Below are 22,725 nucleotides of genomic sequence, written 5' to 3'. Positions count from 1 at the left end.
ACTGCAACTGTGTGTAACTTTGATGAATTAATACCATTCCATTGTTATCAGAGACCAATAAAACAATGTGTATCACTTGGAATTGAAATTTTACCTAAAATACTATGAGAGATTCAAGGAAAATGGAAACACCATGGTGGCCATCTTGAAATTAAAGATGATGGATGCCAATCTTCATGCAATTGATCCCATTGGATTCAGAGACCATGAAAACATGGGGTAAGACACTGGAACTGTGGTGTTATCGCTCACAGTATAGAAGTTATTGAGGGAAATAGGTCACAGAGGGCGGTCATGTTGAAAATCAATATGGCGGCCACCAGGGGTTCTGAATTTTTGGGTGCCCCTCAGGAAAACAATTATATAGGTCCATACTACATATGTGCCAAATTTGTTGCTTTCCTGAAAAAATGAACGATACGCCCTATTTTTCGGTCTTAACTGCCGAAGTGATCCATACTTTCCGCAATCAACACCAGATCATCTGCATACAACAACTCCCACGGTAAACCCTCCTTTACGTTCTGAGCCAGCACCTCCATCACAGCTACAAATAATAGTGGACTTAGTACCGACCCCGGATGCACTCCCACCTTCACCTCAAACTCACCACTGTTCCCGTCCTTTGTCCTTACAGCTGTGCACAGCGCGCTCTTTTGTACATTGCCATCACAACTCTGATCAACCATTCCTCAACTCCTAACTTCCTCAATGCCCATGTCAATACTTTGCATGGAACCCTATCGAATGCTTTCTCCAGATCAACAAACCCAAGAAACAACTTCTTCCTCTTCTCCATGTACTTCTCCTGCAACTGTCTCACAATGAAAAGCACGTCTGTCGTTCCTCTTCCTGGCATTAATCCAAACTGCATTTCGTCGATCTTCACTTTCTTCCTTATCCTCCTCTCCAACACCCTTTCCAATACCTTCATTCCATGCTCCAATAACTTTATCGCTCGGTACGAACCACACTCCAGAGGGTCACCTTTCCCCCATTGTTTATAGGGACGAGGGTACTCAGTTCCCAATCCACTGGAATGCGGCCTTCTTTCACCACCAGATTACAGATCTCTGTCATTCTTTTCACACCCCAACTTCCTGCTGCCTTCAACATATCTCCCACAACTCCCGTCGGCCCTCCCGCTTTTCTACTCTTCAATGCTTTTATCGCTTCCTCAACTTCCTTCTCAGTTACCTTCTCTGCCGGTCCTAAAACTGGGTTACTCTCTATGTTGCCATCCCATTCATTCTCTGTATTCAACAGCATTTCCATGTAATTATCTTTTCCATCTTTTTTAAATTCCATCTGGGTCCACAACGATTTGTCCCACTTCATCCTTCAAGCAACTCACCCCCATCACATCACACCTCTCTTTCGCAATCTGCTTTGCAATCCTGAATACTGCTCTTTGACCCTCTTCCGAATCCAAGCGTTCTCCGAAAGTTTTCCTACATGCCTCCTGCGCCTTTGCTACCTCTTTCTTTGCAGCCTTCTTGGCTGCCTTATAACTTTCATGCTCTGCTGTTTCTGCTCCCGTGCCCTTCGCCTTCTGCCACTCCTTGAACTTCTTCCTCTTCTCGTCAATCCTCTTTCCAACTTCATCATCCCACCACCATGTTTCCGAGTGCCTCGGTGGTCCTTTTGTCCATCCACATACCTCACCAACGGCTCCCAACAGACTAGCTTTCATTGACATCCAACCACTTTCAAGCTCAACCACATCATCCTCTACCCTACTCAGCCTCTCTTTTAATGCCTCCCTTACTGTCACCTCTTTCAACCTCCACAACTTCATTCTCGGTTGGTACTTCACCCGCCGAGCTCTCCTCGCACCTTTCACCCTTATGTCGCAGACAACCAAGTGGTGCTGTGAAACAGCCTCCTCCTTTGTGCCCCGGAGGTGCCCCCTATCTCGCCTACGCACCATTAGGTAGTCGACGGTTGTCGTCGACCCACCTGACGTGTATGTAACAAGCTTATTATCCTCTTTCTGGAACTGAGTATTACAAATCAACAAATCAGCTCCATCAGCAAATTCCAAAATCCTTTCACCTTCTCCATTCCTCACACCATATCCGTAACCCCCATGAACTCCCTCAAAACCATCCATACTCCTTCCCACATGTCCATTTAGGTCTCCTACTACCACAACAACTTCCTCATCTTTCACGTTTTCCATCAGCTTCTCTATCGCACACCAGAACTTGTCCTTCTCCTCATCGCTCCGACCAACCTGCGGAGCATATCCCGAGATGACGTTCACCAAGAGCTTTCCAATCATCATTTTCACCATCATCAACCGATCACTCACTCTAGTCACACTCACCACACTGTCTACAAACTCCTCAGAAAACAGGACACCAACACCATTCACACCCTCCAGGCACCCTTGCCACACAAACTTGTATTTCTGTCCCTGCCTACCCTTCACCATTCTCACACCACTTCCCTTACATCTCGTCTCTTGCACACAACATATGTCCACTCTTCTTCTGACCAATACTTCCACCACTTCTCCTGATCTCCCTGTCATTGTCACTACATTCCATGTCCCAAACCTCAGAAACCGATCTCCACTTCGGGCTGTACCCTGCCCATATGTCGTTGTAATTGTCATGGTTCTCTTTTTGAGGCAATGTTTTCATGGCCGGATGCCCTTCCTGATGCCAACCCTCTTAGCCGCCTCTAACGACACGCAGGGATACGGTGTACCTATACTAATCCAGGGTACACACTGGGAAAACGTTTATAACATGGAAATTCCGGGGGGGGGGGGGGGGGGGCGACGTCAGCATCACGGCTGCGGGGGCCCTGTCAGCACCACGCCACGTCGGCCCGGTCAACACCACATCACGTCTGCCCGGTCAGCACCACACCACGTCGGCCCGGTCAGTACCACACCACGTCGGCCCGGACAGCACCACACCATGGTGGACCGGTCAGCACCACACCACAGTGGCCCGGTCAGCACCACACCATGTCGGCCCGGTCAGCACCACACCACATCGGCCCGGTCAGCACCACACCACGTTGGCCCGGTCAGCACCACACCACGTCGGCCCGGTCAGCACCACACCACGTCGGCCTGGTCAGCACCACACCATGTCAGCCCGGCCAGCACCACACCGGCCCGGTCAGCACCACACCATGTCGGCCCGGTCAGCACCACACCACGTTTGCCTGGTCAGCACCACACCACGTCGGCCCGGTCGGCCCAGAGCCTTCTCTTTGTGAAGGATACTGTGGAATCTTTAACGTGCACCAACGACCAGGGCTGGGAGACGGGTCTCTGGCTTGGTGTACTTCCGATGAACGATGCACACATTGGTGTGTGCCCCCCTCATTCGGAGCTTGAACAGTGGACGCTATTAGGCCCACCAAAGCCTGCATAATGGTTGTTTATCTATGCTCTGTCCTTTTTAAATGCTGAGTATCAACCAAGGAAGCAGCAGGTACAAGTTCCGACTCGGTCTGGGTTCGAATCACCGACCTCCCAAATTCAGATCGGACACTAACGACTAGACAGCATATATATATATATATATATGTATATATATATATATATATATATATATATATATATATATATATATATATATATATATATATATATATATATATTATCCTCTTTATATACAGCATATATATACACAAAGAATTAAGTTAAGCACCCCCCCCGTTTTTTTACAACCTCGCACATTACAAGTTTGTTGTCGTCAAAACAGTGTAATATACCCATGATATTGCTATATTTTCTGGAGAAGTGATATTATGGTCACATAAAAACATAACAATCATGCCGTTTTCAATATTTTATTCTGAATAATTTAAGGTGAAATTTTTTGGGAATTTTAGGCATATTTTCACCTCAATTTAAGTATGGAGCTATAGCTCCATCACGGACAGTGTGGATGACGTTTATGTTTTCTAACGTACAGTCATTGTTCTGAGAAGACCTCGAGCGATCTTTGCGTCAATAACGTGTGTAGGACCCACGTGATCGGATCACTGACTCAACCCTACGTCTCATAGACCCTGTAAGCCGTCGTATGCGTTGCTGTGGCAGGTTGTTCCATTCCCGATGTAATGCACGTTCCAATTCATCCAGATTGGCTATTGGAGGGACCATCTTCGCAATTTGTCGTCCCAACATGTCCCAAACGTGCTCGAGGGGGTTCAACCTGCCACAGCAACGCATACGACGGCTTACAGGGTCTATGAGATGTAGGGTTGAGTCAGTGATCCGATCACGTGGGTCCTACACACGTTATTGACGCAAAGATCGCTAGAGGTCTTCTCAGAACAATGACTGTACGTTAGAAAACATAAACGTCATCCACACTGTCCGTGATGGACCTATAGCTCCATACTTAAATTGAGGTGAAAATATGCCTAAAATTCCCAAAAATTTTCACCTTAAATTATTCAGAATAAAATATTGAAAACAGCATGATTGTTATGTTTTTATGTGACCATAATATCACTTCTCCAGAAAATATAGCAATATCATGGGTATATTACACTGTTTTGACGACAACAAACTTGTAATGTGCGAGGTTGTAAAAAAACGGGGGGGGTGCTTAACTTAATTCTTTGTGTATATATATATATATATATATATACATACACACAACAACACAACAACATGCATTTTAAGGCCATTTTCCCTGCTAGAGCGGGGGTTAGCCCCGCTAATAATGTTTATTTAAAATATATATATACACACTGTATATATATATATATATACTGTATATATATACACTGTATATGTATACTGTGTATGTATATATATATATATATATATATATATATATATATATATATATATATATATATATATATATATATATCTATATATGTATATATATATATATATATTGTTACAGACGCGGCTTTTAGATGTTATATTGACCGAGCGGTGGTGTATTTAACCGCGTCCGAACAGTTACTCCCCGATTAGAGCCCGATTCCACCCGACGTTGACCAGATCGCCCCACAGATATTCAATCGGGAAACCTCTAAAGCGACCGAAAGAGAATGAAAAAGAAGAAGAAGAAGAGTACGGAGGAAGAACAGATTTATTATACACACACAAGCAATGGATGGAAGAAGCAGTAACACAGCGAATCGTTAACTTACACTATTCATTTTTACTTAACCCCAAGACAATGAGCAGGACAGGACGTTCACACTTACACAGGGGATATTGCAGGCAGGTAGGGCTTGAGGTGGATTGCTTGAGAGGGGGGCAAAGCCGGGAGGCAGCAGCTCGCAATTCCTCGCGGTTTTGGCGGGAAAACCATCCGTCGTGTATCCGCTGCGGTAGACGTCACGCGCTGGTTCGGCACACCTGCTCCTCTTTTTGTGGTGGAGCCGTCTCCCTCCTTTCAGCGCGTCTCTCCAAAGCTGGTTTCCTTGCCGAGTACCTCTCCTCTTTGGCTTGGAGCGTTTCGCATCTCACCGCTCCTCTTGGTGCAGCCTCTTTGCTCCTCCCAGGTCATCTCCCAAGGCCTCTGATAAAGCAGTCCCTTACAGTCGCTTTTATCACCTCGGGCGGAATTAAGCCGCCGGCTCCGAGGGCACGCCTACCGGGTCGCTCACCGCGGTGCTGATTGGCTGTTAGGGCTGGTTCACTCCTTCCCTCTTATGACGAGGTGGAGACACGCCTTTCTTCTCCGACTCAAAGCACATGGGCAATGGCGGTTGAAGAAAACCGCCCAAAATGCGGAAGGCAATTGGAAGGGAGGTTTTGGGGAAATTGGAAGGGCCTACGCTTATTTTGTTTGATACAATGCAAAGTCAATCTAGTGGGAAACACATATTTAGCCTACATGGAATAAGGAAATACACTATTTAAAAGATATATCGTGACCTGCGTGTAAGTTTCATGGAATTAACTAGGACGACGGCTGCGACCATTATTTACATTACGAGGATGTTACCATACTTTTGTAACGTTCACATTGTAACGTTTCCACATTCGTTACACTTCTCAAAAACCGTTACACTTCTCAAATTCGTTACACACTTCTCAAAATCGTTACACTGCACCCTCCTTTCTTCAGGCCCGCTCTCGGGCCTACTAAACTTTAACTTAGTGTGACACGTAGGTGTAATTCCCTCTACAATTAACCTGACCCTGAGTGTGACAATTTTAAAACACAAATAAGTATGTCCCCCTATTGCATTGCACCCTGTCTAACAGACTCAAGCCCACAGCTAACCGAATTACGGAATTATTCTCAAACTATACATTTACGGTGGGGAGCATTATTTACAATGACGTGATTTCTTATTTACAACGCAACCCAGGACCTGTGTTTTTTTTTTTCTTTTTTTTTTCTTTTTAGGGAACAAGAGAAAGAAATTCCTGTTGGGAGGGAGGAGACAGCACGCATTGCATCGATGCACCAGTACCAATACCACCAAAGCAGCCAAAAGCACCAAAAGCACCACAAAGCACCAAAAGCACCACTCGGTGCGCAGTCACCATGGTTCATAATAAACACAACAAAACAACTGGTGGTGGTCTTCTCTTTCTCTGCTGGGCCGATGTTCTTCCCGACGTCTTCTGGCTTCATGCGGCCTAGTTGGAAATAATAAAAAGCACAACTTGTGTCCATTTTTATTTAGGGCCTCAGGGGCCAACTAAGGGTGGTCCACCTGTTTGGCATAGGTGCCACCTTACCGAGGTCCGCAAGCAAGATTCCCTGGCCACTATGGCCGGTCTCCAACAGAGGTGCCCTGCCCCAGAACCTGGGGTCCATCAAGTGGTACTTGGCCGCAGAACAGCGGTCCATAAAGTGGTACATCAACGCAATGCATGCTGGTTCTGGGAATCTCGGGCGCACAATGGCCACCTCACGCACGCTCCCCTCGGCACCCAATGGCGCACAGGTCATGTGGGAGACAAAAGAAAGACAATTGAGCGAGGGGTAAGGTCACAAGGGTACACGTCAATAAGGCAATGCAAGGTGAAATGCGTACGGAGGGCGAAGTGAGAAAGCTCGTCCCTACCGTACGTCACCCCCCTGTCACCTACCCTACCCTTGCCCTTGCCCTTACCCCATATGTACAAAATCTACACATTACCAATTCGTCACTACTGTCACGTCTTCCCCATATTTCCCCTATACCAAATTCGTCACCACAATCCCTCTACTTCAAAATTTGCCATCACCAATTCATCATCAATCCTCATAAGGAGGGAGAGATGGAATTACGCACAATGTCACACCCACGTCATGATGCGTCTCACAATCCAACCATTTGCATCATAAAAAATAATCAAAACATGGCATGGTGTGGAGTACCTGTCACCTCAGGTGAGTGGATGCAGATGGTGCAAGGAGATCCTTCATCCTAACTATCCTCTAAATGACTTTAACACACTTTACACTACCCGGGGTCTTTCCCTGCCAATCCATTGGCCAACTTACACTATGGGTTCTAATAACCAATTCCCATTGACCAAACTGTGGTGCTTCTCAATTTGGGGTCTCACTCCCCCGATTCATCTCCCGGTGCCCTCGCACAATTTCTGGGCTGCGACGTCTAGCTCTCCCAACAGGTCTACCCACCTGCACACCTCCACCACTGTAGTTGCCACCCGAGCTTACCTAGCTCCTCACCCTAACCTAACTAACTGGGAACAGCCCCTCTCCTGGCTCTGTCACCCCATGGTGCCCTCTGGCACTGGGCTACCCGGGTCCGTCCTCCGGATCCTCGGGCCCCATCCACAACAACTACTACCGGCTCCCAGAGCCCACCGGCGGCCTCACCTGGCCGACATCCTCACAGTGGTGGAGTGCCCAAACCAACTACACACACTAACAGGCTACACGCCCAGCCATTTCCACAACACTAATGCACCCATCCACATACCATTCTGCCACCCGCACCACAGATGCCAATATCCAACCACAATTTACCTGTACCCTCTACCTAACACTTACACTACCCGCCCCGGGTATCCGTGATGGGGGTCCACTCTTCCCCCATTCACACCTTCGCACCATCCACTCCACTCCACAATTTCCACCATTCTCACTCCACGACCATCCATTCCAATACTCCAGATATTCCACACTACCATTTATTCCACACAGCCACATACACCTGTTGTTGCACACCTGTGCCCTCACACCTGGTGCCACCTGCACCCTCCTTTCTTCCTGGACCATTTGGTCAACACAACACGCAATCACCACTACTCCCTCATACACTGCTCCACACACCTGTTCAGTTGCACACCTGTGCAATCACACCTGTTCCATTCTCACCTGTTCAATCCTCACACACACGGCATCATCTCAGCTAACTACTCCCCTCTGAAACTTGCGCTTCCCAGTCGTCCCTTTAAACTATTGCGCTCCCAAGTCATTATAATCCACACTAATCTACCTGCGTCCCCACTACAGGTATCAGTCACTAACTAACCTTAACGTCACCTAATGTCATCTTCGCTAGATCCCTACAATATAACCTAACCCACCCGGGCTAGTTTTCACTGCCATACACCCCATAAGCTATTGCTCCTTTGCCCCACTCTGTGAGGGATGGTGGATTTGCCATCCCACCACATCGGGGGTCTCTCCACTATCAATTTTGTTCGTCCAAATTCCAACCAATTCAAAAAATTTCCATTTACTGCCAATTCTATTCACTTTTCTAAATTTCGGATCAAAACACTATCACTATCACGATCACCATCATCACAGTCCGCTATATCCTAGCCTCGGTGCGTCATGACATCATTAAACTCGGCTTCGTAAAGCCGAGCAATGAATTCGGGTGGTTTGGTTGCCTGCAGGTTGAATCCGTCCGGCTTTCGGTTCAAGGGAGGTGGTTTGGTTGGACCGAGGCTCCACGCACCATCTCGGCGCGGCACCTTGCGGTCCCGGGCCCGATGGCTCAATCTCCCCTGGTCGGAACCCCGTCCCCACGAGGGGGCACCGTTCCGCCTCCTCCCACTCGCCCTTGAACCGGACCGGTCGCCTCGCCCGGCAAAGCCCGGACTCGACCGTGCGGGGCGGGGCCAAGCCCGAATCGGCAACGACGCTTCGAAGAGAAGCGACGCAGCATCGATCCGCGCCGGGCCTCGCACCCAACCAAGCACCCCTCGCACCGAGTGCTCGCATCGGCTATCCGTCGCTCTAACCACTAAACCGGTTACCATCGGTGCTTTACTTGCATGCTTACAAGCATACGCTACCCCTTTCACCCTCACAAAACCTGGCGTTCCAACGCCGTCCGTACATTCCACCAACGCTCTCCCTGTTACACACCACACCTCTCGCGCACACTTTGGTCCACACCTCTCCTCCGTTACGTCCTCCGTAACACTCACCATGGGCGTGCACTCTTGCATCCACCCACTAACGCGCTCACATGGGCTCTCCCACACCCGCGCCATGACCAATTCAGGTGTGCTTTCTCGCACACGTTCCACCACCACCTTACTCTCCGTGTCACACTTCGTACACCCCGACGTGCATTCTCGCTCGCACTCGGTTTCACACTCGCGCTCCGATGTGCCCTCTCGCACCTGCGCCACCACCAACTCACTATTCGTGTCACACTCCGTACACCCCGACGTGCATTCTCGCTCGCACTCGGTTTCACACTCGCGCTCCGATGTGCCCTCTCGCACCTGCGCCACCACCAACTCACTATTCGTATCACACTCCGTACACCCCGACGTGCATTCTCGCTCGCACTCGGTTTCACACTCGCGCTCCGATGTGCCCTCTCGCACCTGCGCCATCACCAACTCACTATTCGTGTCACACTCCGTACACCCCGACGTGCATTCTCGCTCGCACTCGGTTTCACACTCGCGCTCCGATGTGCCCTCTCGCACCTGCGCCATCACCAACTCACTATTCGTGTCACACTCCGTACACCCCGACGTGCATTCTCGCTCGCACTCGGTTTCACACTCGCGCTCCGATGTGCCCTCTCGCACCTGCGCCATCACCAACTCACTATTCGTGTCACACTCCGTACACCCCGACGTGCATTCTCGCTCGCACTCGGTTTCACTCCCACACTTTATAACACACCCACTCGCCGACGCACACTTTTTCCTCCCACGCGTGCCATTTCCACTCACACGGGACCCTTCACCAACGCCCGGATGCTTCCTCGATCCCAAGCGCGCGAAAATTCTTTTGTCGCTAAACATCCTCCTGCAAAATCTACCCGCACAATATACAGCACGACTCACCTGGGGGATCCTTTTCTCCACGCGAACCTGCAAACTTCCATTCGGGTTAAGCACAGCATCGTGATGTGAGCAGGGACTTTGCACATATTCCATTTCTCCCTGCAATTCCCGGGCTACCTCCGTCATCTCTTCAATTTCAATGCCCACTTCCGCTTTTTCTGTACTCACCTCGACGACCGTTGGCTTTAATAAAATTCCCTCTACCTCATCGGTTGCCGGCTTTTCCAAACCCCGTGTCGCGATTTCTACCCCCGTCATTGTACCCGCGCTTTCCTCCGCTTCGCTCAACCAGCGCTTTTCGACCCGCGTTACTTCCTCGTGCACCCCTGGGACCCTTTCGCCCAACTTGCGGTCTATGTCCCTCTGCTCCCTTTCCTTCCTATCGGCCCTCATTCCGTTTATTGTTGCTTCAATTTGCTCACTCTGAGCCTTCATCCGGTTCCCCATTTGTCCCATACTGCTTTTCAAACCTCTAATTTGGTCTCCCAATTGCTCACTATTCCTGTCCAAAAGGGCCTTCATTTCAGCCATAATTAATTGCATGTCTTCCACCGTTGGTACAAAGGGCGCGGCTCTATTTGGTGCCGCTGTAACCGCGTGCGCAAAGGCGCCATTTTGCGCGCCTGATACCCCCTCAACCACACCTTCTTTACTCTCCTCCACCATTTTATCCACATACATTTCCCCTAGGTCCTGGGTCGATTCCACCCTGTCTATCTCTCCCACCGACATCCGATCGCCTTGATTGTCCATGGCGCGATCTCAAAATTCGGGTTTTGCTTTAAAACAACACAAATTTCCAGCAGCTCCAAATTTTGAGCGCGTTAAGCGCGCTTCGGGTCCGATTTCGGGTACGATTTCACTCCTCGACACCAATTGTTACTCTAATAGTACAATTGGTGTTCCAAAATTTGGGCCTAACAAATTTAGTCCCAGGTCCGAATCCAACTCCTCGACACCAATTGTTACAGACGCGGCTTTTAGATGTTATATTGACCGAGCGGTGGTGTATTTAACTGCGTCCGAACAGTTACTCCCCGATTAGAGCCCGATTCCACCCGACATTGACCAGATCGCCCCACAGATATTCAATCGGGAAACCTCTAAAGCGACCGAAAGAGAATGAAAAAGAAGAAGAAGAAGAGTACGGAGGAAGAACAGATTTATTATACACACACAAGCAATGGATGGAAGAAGCAGTAACACAGCGAATCGTTAACTTACACTATTCATTTTTACTTAACCCCAAGACAATGAGCAGGACAGGACGTTCACACTTACACAGGGGATATTGCAGGCAGGTAGGGCTTGAGGTGGATTGCTTGAGAGGGGGGCAAAGTCGGGAGGCAGCAGCTCGCAATTCCTCGCGGTTTTGGCGGGAAAACCATCCGTCGTGTATCCGCTGCGGTAGACGTCACGCGCTGGTTCGGCACACCTGCTCCTCTTTTTGTGGTGGAGCCGTCTCCCTCCTTTCAGCGCGTCTCTCCAAAGCTGGTTTCCTTGCCGAGTACCTCTCCTCTTTGGCTTGGAGCGTTTCGCATCTCACCGCTCCTCTTGGTGCAACCTCTTTGCTCCTCCCAGGTCATCTCCCAAGGCCTCTGATAAAGCAGTCCCTTACAGTCGCTTTTATCACCTCGGGCGGAATTAAGCCGCCGGCTCCGAGGGCACGCCTACCGGGTCGCTCACCGCGGTGCTGATTGGCTGTTAGGGCCGGTTCACTCCTTCCCTCTTATGACGAGGTGGAGACACGCCTTTCTTCTCCGACTCAAAGCACATGGGCAATGGCGGTTGAAGAAAACCGCCCAAAATGCGGAAGGCAATTGGAAGGGAGGTTTTGGGGAAATTGGAAGGGCCTACGCTTATTTTGTTTGATACAATGCAAAGTCAATCTAGTGGGAAACACATATTTAGCCTACATGGAATAAGGAAATACACTATTTAAAAGATATATCGTGACCTGCGTGTAAGTTTCATGGAATTAACTAGGACGACGGCTGCGACCATTATTTACATTACGAGGATGTTACCATACTTTTGTAACGTTCACATTGTAACGTTTCCACATTCGTTACACTTCTCAAAAACCGTTACACTTCTCAAATTCGTTACACACTTCTCAAAATCGTTACAATATATATACTGAAACGCAAAAGAAACTTACCACCTTTGAAACCTTTAAATATCAACAATAACACTGCGTGTAGTAAATGTGTGAACTTATTTGTGGACAATAGTGTCCTCACTGTCAGACAAAATGGTCACGGATGGTCACTTGAACCTTCAATGGTCACTTCATAGCACAGCTGTTGAACAGCCGTTTTGACTGTCAGTGATTAGCCAAGGGGTACGGGATGATCTTAATGAGCTGCACGTGATGTCTTGATATTGGCTTTAAAAAGGCCAGTGCAAAATGGGCATTTCAATCAACATGCCACGATTGTCAAGGGATAAACGGCAGCGTGCCCTGGGCATGCTGCAAGGCGGACTGAGCTACCGTGAGGTGGCACGTCGCCTTGGCTGTTCACACCAGACGATATCGGCCCTGGTGGACAGAGACACCCTCCACAACTCTGCAGATCACAGACCTCGATCAGGGAGGCCAAGAGTCACCACTGCAAGGCAGGACAGGCAGATGGTCCGAAGTCACCTGCGGGATCGATTCCGTCCAGCATCCCGCACTGCGGCAGAAACTCCGGGGCATGCAAACCACGGATCTCCAATGATACTGCACGAAGACGACTGCATGACTATGGTCTGACTGCCAGAAGACCATACAGAGGCCCCGTGATGATGGCTGCCCATCGCCGCAACCGACAGAGATGGTGCCAGCAGCATCAGCGGTGGACCTTGGCGCAGTGGAACGAGGTCGCTTTCAGCGATGAGTCAAGGTTCTGTGTGGACAGTCCTGATGGGCGTGAGCGTGTCTGGAGAAGAACTGGCGAGCGATATGCCGATTGTTGCGTGCGTCAAGCCAACAGGTGGGGTGGCCCAAGTGTGATGGTGTGGGCCGCCATATCAGGCCGGTACAGGACGCCACTGGTGGTTGTGGATGGGAATCTTAACACCCAGCGGTATGTGGATAACATCCTGCGACCTCATCTGCTGCCATTCCTGCTAGACCACCCAGAACTGAGAACCTTTCAGCATGACAACGCTCGTCCCCATGCTGCTCGCTTTACCACTGCATTTCTCCAAGGCGAGAACATCAACACCATGCAGTGGCCTGCGTTCTCCCCTGACCTGAATCCCATAGAGCACCTGTGGGATGAGCTTGGGAGACGCGTAGTTGGCAGGGCCAGGACATGGGCAGAGCTGCTTCAGACATTGAGGACTGAGTGGGACAGAATCCAGTAGCAATCCATCCAAAGACTGGTAGGCAGTATACGCCGACGATGCACTGCCTGTATCCAAAACAATGGTGGCCACACACGCTATTTAAAGGGGACTGACATTGCACCCTGTGCTGTTCTGTACTGTAGAACAAACTGATGAGATGGTGTATCTTGATCAAAAACTTGACATGTCATCAATAAAATGCCAATGTTTCAATTAGCAATTGTTGGTTTGTTTTATTTTGAACTGTTACAATTTTATTACATTTCAAACAAGTGATAAGTTTCTTTTGCGTTTTCGGTCTTTTTGAAGTTGGTCAAAATGGTCAAAATGCCCATTTTGCACTGGCCTTTTTAAAGCCAATATCAAGACATCACGTGCAGCTCATTAAAATCATCCCGTACCCCTTGGCTAATCACTGACAGTCAAAACGGCTGTTCAACAGCTGTGCTATGAAGTGACCATTGAAGGTTCAAGTGACCATCCATGACCGTTTTGTCTGACAGTGAGGACACTATTGTCCACAAATAAGTTCACACATTTACTACACGCAGTGTTATTGTTGATATTTAAAGGTTTCAAAGGTGGTAAGTTTCTTTTGCGTTTCAGTATATATATATATGCATCACTGAAATAAAATCCTGGCTTCAAATCAACTTCCTCAAGCTTAACTGTGATAAATCTGAAATAATCATCATTGGCCCAAAAACGCTCACAAAATCCACCCATAACTTTGCCCTCAACATCGACGGTATCCCAGTATCCACCTCCCCTCACATCCGGAATCTTGGCGTCATCTTTGACCAAACCCTTTCCTTGGACAAATACACTAAACAGATCACAAAGTCAGCCTTCTTTCACCTGAAAAACATTGCCCGTCTCCGCTCATCCCTCTCCTCCACGGCTGCAGAAACCCTCATCCACGCCTTCATCACCTCCCGTCTGGACTACTGCAATAGCCTCCTCTATGGTTCACCCTCAAAAATCACCAATAAACTCCAATACATTCAGAACTCCGCTGCCCGTCTACTCACCCATTCCCGGACCCGTGACCACATCACCCCCGTCCTTTACAAGCTTCACTGGCTCCCCATCCCCCAGAGAATCCAGTACAAAATCCTCCTCTTGACATACAAAGCCCTCCATAACCTGGCCCCATCCTACCTGGCTGACCTCCTCTCCAGACACACTCCCACCCGCAACCTCCGCTCTGCTGGTACCAACCTCCTGACCCCCTCCATCCGGACCAAATTCAGATCCTGGGGGGACAGGGCCTTCTCCATCGCTGCTCCCACCCTCTGGAACTCACTACCTCACACCATCAGAGACTCCTCCTCACTCACCACATTCAAAACATCACTAAAGACCCACCTATTCAACACTGCATTCAACATTCAACCCACAGCATTTAACCCCTGACTATCTCTTCTCCTTCTCCCTCCTTTTGCTTTAAATATTTCCCTATTGATTCTTGTCTTTTTGCAATTGTTGTTTTCATGTATTGTTATGCATTATGTTTGCCACTCTGTCAAAGCGCCTTTGGGCTTCTGGAAAAGCGCTATACAAAATAAATGAATTATTATTATTATTATTATATATATTGTTACGGACCGCGGATAAGATGTTAATTTGCCGAGCGGATGGCGCCGCGGCCCGAACCGTTTTTACAATGACTAGACCCGATTCTGAACGTTGGCCAAATCGTGCCACAGATATTCAATGAGGAAAAGACAAAGACGACACGGATGTGAAGAAGAAGAAGAAGACAAAAAGGGTTTGCAATACGAATATAATTTATTACTATGTACAGGACCAAAGAAACCAAGGAAGAAGGAAAGATAATAAAATAATTTACAGAAGAAATCAAGGAGACAGTGCAATGCTAGCTTACCTACAGTCTTAATTAACCCAGGACAAGACACACAAAACGGACGACAATCAAACTCACACGAATGGGGAAATGGCAGGCAGGAATGGAAGGACTGGTAGGAGAGGAAGGTCCAACGGGAACCGGAGCTGGAGCTTGATCCCGCACGGGACGTCGGGCGGGACCTCGACGGCCACCGATGCCACCGCAATCCGGCTCCCGCGTCGCAGCAGGTCGAAACTGCGTGGTCTCAAAGCTGGTGGTGGTGGACTCTCTCTCTCTCTCTCTCTCACCTCTTGCGCGGCACGTATATCGTCTCTTCTCCTGCGCGTCTCTTATCTCCTCTCCTCTCGTGCGCATCTCTTATCTCCTCTCCTCTCTTGCGCGTCTCTTGGTGGGGGCGTCGTGGTGCGGGTTATATAGGCCACGCCCTTCAACCTTCGCGAACCTACTCGACGGTTCTACCCACGCCCTCTCAAAGCCAAACCCCTCGTTCTGGGTTGGTCGGCAAGGGCTGGCTCACTCCTCCCCTCTATGACGAGGTGGAGACACGCCTTTCTTCTCCGAGCCGACCGCGTGCTCAATGGAGGCAAATGCAGTTGGTAATAAATGCAGTTGGCAATAAAGGCTTTGGGGGAATTTGAAAAAGGGGATCTATCTATTTGAATTCGGTGCAATGGAGTATTAATTAATGGAAAACAAAGCCTTAACCTAATACACAGAATAAGGAAATAACTACCAACAAGGAGGAAATCTATGATTGGCTAACGTGATTGTATATGACCTAACTAAGGGACGCCCTTTGACCTTTATACACAACAACTGGAGGAAGGAGGGTGATATTTTTTACAACAATAAAAAACACAATTCTCATTTCCACAACAATATATATATATATGTGTGTGTGCGTGTGTGTATATATATATATATATATATATATATATATATATATATGTGTGTGTATATATGTGTGTGTGCATGTGTGTGTGTGTGTGCGTGTGCGTGTGCGTGTGTATGTATGTATGTATGTGTGTATATATGTGTGTATATGTGTGTGTGTGTGTGTGTACGTGTGTGTATGTGTGTGTGTGTGTGTGTGTGTGTGTGTGTGTGTGTGTGTGTGTGTGTGTGTGTGTGTGTGTGTGTGTGTGTGTGAATAAGAGACAAAATTGTGAGGAACAATGTGTGTGGGCGTATGCGTGTGGGTGTACGTGTGTGTATGTGTGTGTATGTATGTGTGTGTGTATGTATGTGTGTGTATATATGTGTGTGGGTGTACGTGTGTTTGTGTGTGTATATGTGTGTATGTGTGTGTGGGTGTGCACGCACATGCATTCACATGTTATCAGAAGTAAATACATTGTGTAGATTACATCATTTGTGCATCTGATAAATTGCCAGTAACATTTTGTGAAACTGAATGTGCAGGTGCAGCATCTAACTCAATATGTCGAAATGTCACACACGTCCATGCCCGTGGGATTCCCATGGGTGACCCCACTAGTATATATATATATGCTATATGCACACACATATCCATACACATTATCTCTTCTACCCCAAATTACCCCATTCCCTAGCATCCCCATTTCCATGTTATTGTGACATTTCCCGCTGTCCCTCACCTCTTTTCGTTTGTTAGTTGTCAGTTGGTTTGATCCTTCTCTGTTTTATTCCTGTTTTCCCCTTCCTCTTCCTCTTCCTCTTCTTACTGTGTTTCATTCAGCTTGTTCACCGGGTTCACCCCGACGTGTCCTTCTCCCCCTCCCCTCACTCTCAATTATACTCTGATGTTGATGTTTCCCCTTTTACATTTTGTTCCCTTCCATTCTACTCTAGCTCTTCGACGATCCTCGATCATGTATACCAAATTTGTTTATGTCCCTTCTGGCTGGAATTCCTTCCACAAGGCAGCGTCTTTGACATATTATTCATATATATTGTCGTGCGAATGCCCTCGGTTAATACTGTGGGCTCACGGATGGCCAAACAAGCTTTAACGGAGGCGACGATCAATTACGGATTTTTACTATGCAAGCACGGGAGGAAGAAGGAAGAGGAAGAAGCGGCGAGCTCTTACCTGCAGCGATCGCACCGGCAGTCTTCAACCCTGCAAATTTATCTCACACGAACACGGGAGGTAAAATGCACAAGAATGAAAGATTTATTATGGAACCCGATACAAAGAAACGCGACGGAAGAACTAATTCTAAATTGGGACGTCCCCGCATAGATTTCAAATAGGAGACAAAGGGAGAATGAATAAAATGAATGTCCCGTTGTGTATTTGTAAATGCGAGCTTATCTGTCTGGCAGTGTAGCGTCGGGTCGATGTTCGAGCGCGTTGTCCGACGCAGCTCCGGTTGGCGCGAAAAAAAGGCCTCGATGTGCCCCCGCTCGCCTGCTGCCAGGCCCCGAACCACCCGCTCGCCCCGGTCTCGTCTGCTCAGCGGCATGCCTCGCTTGCCCGCTCGTTGGTCGCACGCGAGGTCCCGTTTGCTCATAGCACCAAGCCTCGCTCCAAGCACCAAGCACCAAGAGCACCAAGAAGAACCCAGGGAAGCCGACCCAGAGTGCCCGCGAGCGAGTCGTCTTGTTACTTTCCGTGTCTCCGTCAGCTCTCCCGCTTTTTCAATCAGTCCCTCGCTTCTTCGTGGTCTTTCCCGCCTTCTGACGTCACCGGCCCTTCCCCTCTAATCAGCGACCTGCTTCGAAGTAGTGGTTTTGTGCCTTCCGCACTGATTGGCCGAGGTGTCGACGGTCGGTGGCCAATCAGTGTGCCGCTCCTTCCACCTTCCTTTCACCAATCAGTGGCCAGCCTCTTACCCCAGCCAATCACACGTTCCCTGGGCGTGGCTATAGCTTGCCTGGCACGATGTCTGTTGCTGTGCAGCTGGTGATGTGGCTGGCTGCAGCCCCATCGGCGGTGCCCCGATCTGGCTTCCTGCCTGTTCTTCCTGTAAGTCTTATTGGGGCGGAGGGGAATTAATGTGTGCACGAATGGATCTATCTAATGTATATGAGTGCGTTGTCATAAGGGACACTGGGTTGCTCACAGAGGGAATGACACACGAGGGAATTTTACCCATAATCCCTGTACTAATTATCATGCCCCACCCACTCGTGGCGGGGTCACAGATACAACTTATTCCAACATACGGCTAAACATACAACTTATTACAGGTAAATTCCCTATCACGACAGTCGAGCACTTACCTATGCAGATCTACCTGGCTCTAGATATTCCACTGCCCCTAATCCATAACAATATATATATGTAGCCAAAACTGAATTATTTGCAAAGGCAGGGCTCTCAGAATAACTATTTCGAATTTTGAAAGAGTTTGTACAGCCAAAAGATCTGGCAAATGGGCATGTTAAAGGAATCGGCATTGCCCAAAATGAACCTACTCGTAGACGTGAGGCATAAAAGTACACAAAAGTTGAATATAAATTGAAGAATACGTATTGAAATCACATACCGGATACTGGGTCGAAAGAGCAGATTTGAGTGAGGAGCAAAAGAGCGAAGCAGAGACAGGAGTGAGGGAGGCAGACGAACACGTGGAAATGGCGGAAATGCTCCCAAAAAGCCTGGAGGTGATAAATTGACAGATTGAGCTTCAAGTGTAAAGGGGGGGAAGTCAAAGTTTCCCGAGTAGCCAGGCAGCATGGGATGCAGAGACAGAGGAGACGGGCTTGGAGTTGCACAGATGATGCCACTGGGTTCAAGCTGCCATTGGCATCTGGATGATAGAAGAGAGGCGAGGATAATAAGGCACTTGTCAGAGGAGAATAACAGGTACAAAATGAACAGCGTCAATACCATTTGTTCAGACGGTATGAAAAGCAAGAAACCTAGTTGGGACTGCTTTTTAAACATTTTATGTGATTCAGAACAAACAAGTACAATGCATACTTCAATTTCAATAATGTGATTATAAAGATAATTTTAAAAATCCAGAAGTTTCGCACAATTGAAGCAGTCTTGCACAACCACCTTATAAATCACCCTAATACAACCAGCTTATTTAACATGTCCTCGTACTGCATAGTAGTGTAGGCTGCTATGTCTTAAAAATGGCTGTCGTGTTTTTTTTTTGTTAAAAGCAAAATTCCACTTGATTCCTTGTCTTTGGGGTGTCACATGTTCGAAAAAATAGGTTGTTAATTTTTTTAAACGGATTAAGGGTGTCAAATCCAAGATGGCCGCCAAAATATATAAATTCCATTAAAACTGGTATTCTGAACACAGTATGAGGTCCAAATTAATGATAATACCCATAATTTCAATACCAAGGAGTTCAAAAACAATTAATTTCAATATGGCAGTCAAATTCAAATTCAATTTCAATATGGCAGAAGGAAGTGGCATTGACCAGGCTTGGGTCGAAGCTGGACTATATTCTCCAACAACCGTAACGCAAATCCTAAATGGAAAACATCTCTACAGGTCCCTAGAAGCACATACTGTAACATTGCTTGCTCTATACCATCTCTACTTTGACAGGTTCCTAACAAAAGCACCAGAAGAGAAAGTGTTCCTAAGTGAAGTGTCCATTGATTTGGAAAAAGCATATCAGAAAGATATCAGCATGAACACAGGCAACCGTCAAAACCTCAGAGATGCTGTCAGAGAAACCATGACCATGTTCGAATCTAGAGATATCCTCACAAAGTTGGGACAGTTTGAAAGCAATCCAGCACCAATTCAACACTACATCCGTAACTACTTGAGGCAGTTTGAAACTATCCTTCAGTATATTAGAGCTACCAGACAACGGGACCTGCTGCTGCATATGGAAAGCACTGAAGCTCTTATCAAGTACTTCTTTGCTCACGACCACCTGAACTACGCACGTTTGCTCCCTTTGTACCTGTCAACAATGCAGCAAACAGAACAAGTTTTTCCAGATGTCTGGGCAGAACTCCTGAAAGGAAATTTCTGTGTGACGAAGGGGATTGCTGCATTCACTTCAACAGGTCCAGATCACGGAATTGAGCAGGAGAACCGCAAACTCAAGGTCATTAGAGGCATTACTGGAATAACCCAAATTGAGAGAGCTCTAGACCGTTTCTTCCTGATTGCACCTGACTTGTCTAATCTAGTAGAGGAGTTTCAAAGAGAATATGGCATGGAAGGTGCTGATACCAGAGACCAACACCACGAGATCACAGGGGGAAAGTCCACCCGAGTAATGAGAAATTCCGCTAGATTGACCAGAGGTATTTGTTGTTCATGGAGACCCATTCGTAACCGATGAGAGTGACCTGTGTAACCTTCTTACCAAGAAAGTAATTGATGAAAAGGTAACAAAGGACATAGTAGACCACGATGCCATCGGACAACAGTTGTTCCAGACATTTGTCAAAGAACGCCTTACAGAAGGAAAACTTTCAGTGTGGGATCTGTGGAAGTGTAACTCAGTGTAACTTATTAATTGGCACTGGTAACTTATTAATTAACCTGGTAACAAAGCAGATACATTTTACATGCAAACTCTGTGAAAGCCGAGTTTGTAAATGAGTGTCAGGAATGCGCCCGAACATGATAATCTCTTGTCCACCTGGTCACAGCCCCTGGCTGAAGCACCCCCCTATCGTTTGGTAAACGGAACTCACAACAGGAGGGGAGCGAGCTGATACCAGGACTTGGTACATGCATGACCTCGGGGCATTAGCGGAGAGGGGATTAAGTCCAGTTTGTCCATATAAACAAGAGCAACCATGGAGTCGACAGAACTTGCTACCAGAAGCTCTGACCAACGGGAGTGGCAGAGGAACATCAGCCGAACGAGAAGGACCATGCGAAAAGAGTTAACCTGATCCATTATATTATGCGGTATTATTTGGTAAATGGAATGAAGTGAATAACCAGTTAATAAACCAGACCTTTTGTAAACCTGTGTCCGGTCATTGGAGTCCTGAGTCTCTCAGCTACAAATTCTCCGACAATTTGGAGGCACCGCTGACATCAACTGGACACAAACAAGTCTTTGAAAGGTGAGTATGTCTTGTTTTGTCCAGTATGATTTACGAACTTGGGAATAGTTATGTTGTATATACATGGAGGATTTGTGTGGGACTGGCGATTGTCCATAGGTAATACAAGGATGAAACGTGTTAAATGATTCTATTTATTCGTGTTTTCCTAAATGATTTCTGTAAATACGTATTTTTGCGCTGGTCATTAAGGGTCTTACTGTGACCTGGGAGCAAACGGAGCAAGCGTGCACCTTGCGACCATTTGCTTCCAGGACGTGTAAGGCCGGTACACTCGTTTACCCACCCGTACACGTATAAAGTACTTCTTTTTTTTGCACTTGTTCAAAGCACTCGACTTGCTCGGCGAGCGAGCGACTTGCTCGGCGCTCGGCGAGCGACAGGGAACCGGGAAAGGGAATTATATTTATATATATATATTTTTACCTCATTCCAATTTATGGTATTGCGACAAAAAGGCTTATATCTTTGGAACGACTGGTCGGATTTAGACAAATTAAAACTCGTTCGATCAACAAATAAATTCATGACAGACAATCCCACCTCATGCCGGTCCAGAATTACTGTGAAAGATGGCGATTGGATAAAAATTGCATACCAACACTCCCTCACTGTCCCTCATTGTCCCTCATGTCCATTCCGGCACCCTGTCTCTTCCTCCCGCTCCTTTTCCCTCCCTTTACTTCCCATTGGCGGACGTTTTGCGAGAAGCAAAGCGTTTTGCAGGACGCTTCCAGGAAATAAAACCAGTGCTGTTGTTTTTTTTTTGACGAAATTTGCCAGATAAATAGCATGGGTGACACGACGAACCAGTTTGTGTGAAACCTCAACCTAAATATAAAAATTGATCTGCTTGGTGTTAGTTTAAGGGCTGTTCCAAATTTATCCTGATTATGAGAGATAATTACAGAAAATGTGTACTGTTCTTGTTTGGTGATTATGAGACAAAAACAGCAGAGTGGGAATCGGCAGACAATGGAACAGCTAGCGACGAGTGTTTGTGAGTAACAACCACCCTCTGGTCGAGGCTCATAGAAGGGGTGATGCTTACTGATTTGGCACGCTTACAATAGGTGTTAATGGTGGGATGTCAGAGGTTTTGGTGTGGGTTAATGTGCACACTGTTTTGGAAAATAATGCTCGATGCAACATGATCCTAAAAAGAACCCATCCCTACATCGACAGATCAGGAAGGGAAGGAATGGAAAATTTGTTAAGGTTTGAAATTAATCGGACAAGTGGGTCCCAAGGTATGGTCACCGTACTCGCAAGCCGTTCGCTTTGGCTCTGC

The 22,725-nt window shown here is 47.5% G+C and overlaps 1 protein-coding gene across 1 annotated transcript in view; it reads right to left on the bottom strand.

The window, feature by feature from the left end:
* LOC137429479 (putative E3 ubiquitin-protein ligase HECTD4) overlaps positions 1 to 22,725 on the bottom strand; it is a 224,760-nt gene that overhangs the window by 44,833 nt on the left and 157,202 nt on the right. Inside the window, exon 24 of the mRNA XM_078781093.1 lies at positions 18,914 to 19,177. Within this exon, the coding sequence (XP_078637219.1) occupies positions 18,914 to 19,177 (264 nt within the window). The remainder of the gene's footprint in view (positions 1 to 18,913; positions 19,178 to 22,725) is intronic.

The sequence above is a fragment of the Myxine glutinosa genome, chromosome 6, assembly GCF_964187855.1.
Source record: "Myxine glutinosa chromosome 6, kmMyxGlut1.1, whole genome shotgun sequence".
NCBI lineage: Eukaryota > Metazoa > Chordata > Myxini > Myxiniformes > Myxinidae > Myxine > Myxine glutinosa.
This window is presented reverse-complemented; position numbering and strand designations above follow the sequence as displayed.